General features: G+C 46.2%; 1 protein-coding gene across 1 annotated transcript in view; it reads right to left on the bottom strand.

The window, feature by feature from the left end:
• Nucleotides 1-464: 464 nt before the first annotated feature.
• LOC122733909 (NADH dehydrogenase [ubiquinone] iron-sulfur protein 5-like) overlaps nucleotides 465-2,541 on the bottom strand; it is an 8,586-nt gene continuing 6,509 nt past the window's right edge. The window contains exon 2 of the mRNA XM_043974620.1: nucleotides 465-783. Within this exon, the coding sequence (XP_043830555.1) occupies nucleotides 465-783 (319 nt within the window). The remainder of the gene's footprint in view (nucleotides 784-2,541) is intronic.

The raw sequence follows: 2,541 nt of genomic DNA, 5'->3' as shown, positions 1-2,541 counted from the left end.
GTGTGAGAATGTCATTCTTTTTTTTTAACTTTCCAAAATGCTTATTTTTAGATACAGGCAGAATCACAGATCATATATTCGAGGGTGAACCACTGCCACCAACTAGCCTGGTGTGGCTCTCCTAACAGCAAAGTACAGAGAGAACTGGGGACAGGGGAAAGCAGGATGGCTTCATGCTCTGATTTGTAACCTCTGGAAGGAAGCATCTGTTTTAAGAAATATGCATTTCCCATGGACACAGAGTATATACTTGCATCTCATCATAAAGAGTGAAGCCGGGGTGGGGGGGTGGGAAGCTAGGTGGCGCAGTGGATAGAACACTGGCCCTGGAGTCAGGAGGACCTGAGTTCAAATCTGGCCTCAAACACTTGACACTTACTAGCTGTGTGACCCTGGGCAAGTCACTTAACCCTCATTGCCCCGCAAAAAAAAGAGTGAAGCCACTCAATGTCACCACTGGCTGGTCAAGGCCTTGACTCTTCCTTGCCCCAATGGTGAGGTGGGGGAGTATACTTCCCTTCTTTCATTAGCTTCTCCTTCTGCTTCATGACCATTACCAAGGGTTCTACCATTTTCCGCCTATGCAAACATTCAATGAAATCATAGTATTCCAGTTTGCATTCTTTCTTGGCTTGGGTCATACTAATTCCATGGGCACACTCGATGAATTCCTTTTCAAAAGCACGGCATCGGGCTAGCATTTTGCAAGGGTGTTCAGCACTTATAATTGTCATCCATTTGTCAACATTGATGCCCAGCTTCTTCGAGCCCTGCTCTGTAATTCTTTATTGAGGAATACCTAAGAACCATCACACACTCCCACCCCTTCAACACTTAATAAGGGTTTAATTAATTCAACAAACATTTATCTAACATCTACTATGTGGGGGTGGGGTGGGGGGTGGGAGGGGTGGATAGGTGTCAATGCAGTGGATAGAGTACCAGGTCTGAAGTCAGGAAGATTCATCTTCCAGAGTTCAAATCCGTCCTCAGACACTTACTAGCTGTGTGACCCATAGCAAGTAACTTCACCCTGATTGCCTTTGTTTCCTCATTTGTAAAATGAGCTGGAGAAGGAAATGGCAAACCACTCCAGTATCTTTGCCAAGAAAACCCCAAATGGAGTTGCAGAAAGTCCGGCATGACTGAAACAAGTAAACTACAACATGTGCCAGGAACTGTATTAGGAGCTAGGGATGCCAAAGAATGAAATAATCCTTATTCTCTCTCTTTTTTTTTTCTTCAGTGAGGCAATTGGGGTTAAGTGACTTGCCCAAGGTCACACAGCTAGTAAGTGTTAAGTGTCTGAGGCCGAATTTGAACTCAGGTCCTCCTGACTCCAGGGCCAGTGCTTTATCCACTGCGCCATCTAGCTGCCCCAATAACCCTTATTCTCAAAGAGCTCATATTCTAATAGGGGAGATAATAAGTGCGTATAGAAGTAGATACATGCAACTCTACTTTCCCTCTCTCTCCCCAGGCCTGGGACAGTTTAGGGGAGTGATAGCCCTGTCCTGTGTGTTACATAAACAAAGGGAGACATGATTCTTTTTTTTTTTGCAGGGCAATGAGGGTTAAGTGACTTGCCCAGGGTCACACAGCTAGTAAGTGTCATATGTCTGAGGCCGAATTTGAACTCAGGTCCTCCTGACTCCAGGGCCAGTGCTTTATCCACTGCGCCATCTAGCTGCCCCAATAACCCTTATTCTCAAAGAGCTCATATTCTAATAGGGGAGATAATAAGTGCGTATAGAAGTAGATACATGCAACTCTACTTTCCCTCTCTCTCCCCAGGCCTGGGACAGTTTAGGGGAGTGATAGCCCTGTCCTGTGTGTTACATAAGCAAAGGGAGACATGATTCTTTTTTTTTTTGCAGGGCAATGAGGGTTAAGTGACTTGCCCAGGGTCACACAGCTAGTAAGTGTCATATGTCTGCGGCCGAATTTGAACTCAGGTCCTCCTGAATCCAGGGCCAGTGCTTTATCCACTGAGCCACCTGGCTGCCCCTGGGAAACATGATTCTTGATTGGATGAGAGGATAGTGAACATGATGCTGTACCCTAGTCCCTTCCTAGGGTAGTTAGTTTATTGCAGCGACACAAGAGAGAGATTTTGGAGACATATTATGGGAAGAGGAGCTCCAGGGAAGTGGTGGGGGGTGGGGGGAAGAGAAAGACAAAGAGACAGAGACAGAGAGAGAAGAGAGAGGGAGAAAGGTGCTGGGGGGGAGAGAGACAGAGAGAGAGGAGGGGAGAGGGAGGAAGGTGGGAGAGAGAGAGAGAAGAAGGAGGAGGAGGAGGAGGAGCAGCAGTAGAGAGGCAAACAGGAGCAATGGGAACTATGGACTTATATGGGAGTTGGTCTCATTAAGTTCTTTGATCTCCAGGACTTGCAATTTTTAGAGACGGTGCGATAGGCACTGGAGATTACAAAGAAAGGAAAAACGTCCCTGCCCTCAAAGAGCTCACAGTCTAATGGGGAATACAGCATGCAAACAACTATTTACAAACAAGATATAGACAGGATAAATTGGAGCTAAT

Source organism: Dromiciops gliroides, chromosome X, assembly GCF_019393635.1.
Source record: "Dromiciops gliroides isolate mDroGli1 chromosome X, mDroGli1.pri, whole genome shotgun sequence".
In the NCBI taxonomy this organism is placed as follows: domain Eukaryota; kingdom Metazoa; phylum Chordata; class Mammalia; order Microbiotheria; family Microbiotheriidae; genus Dromiciops; species Dromiciops gliroides.
This window is presented reverse-complemented; position numbering and strand designations above follow the sequence as displayed.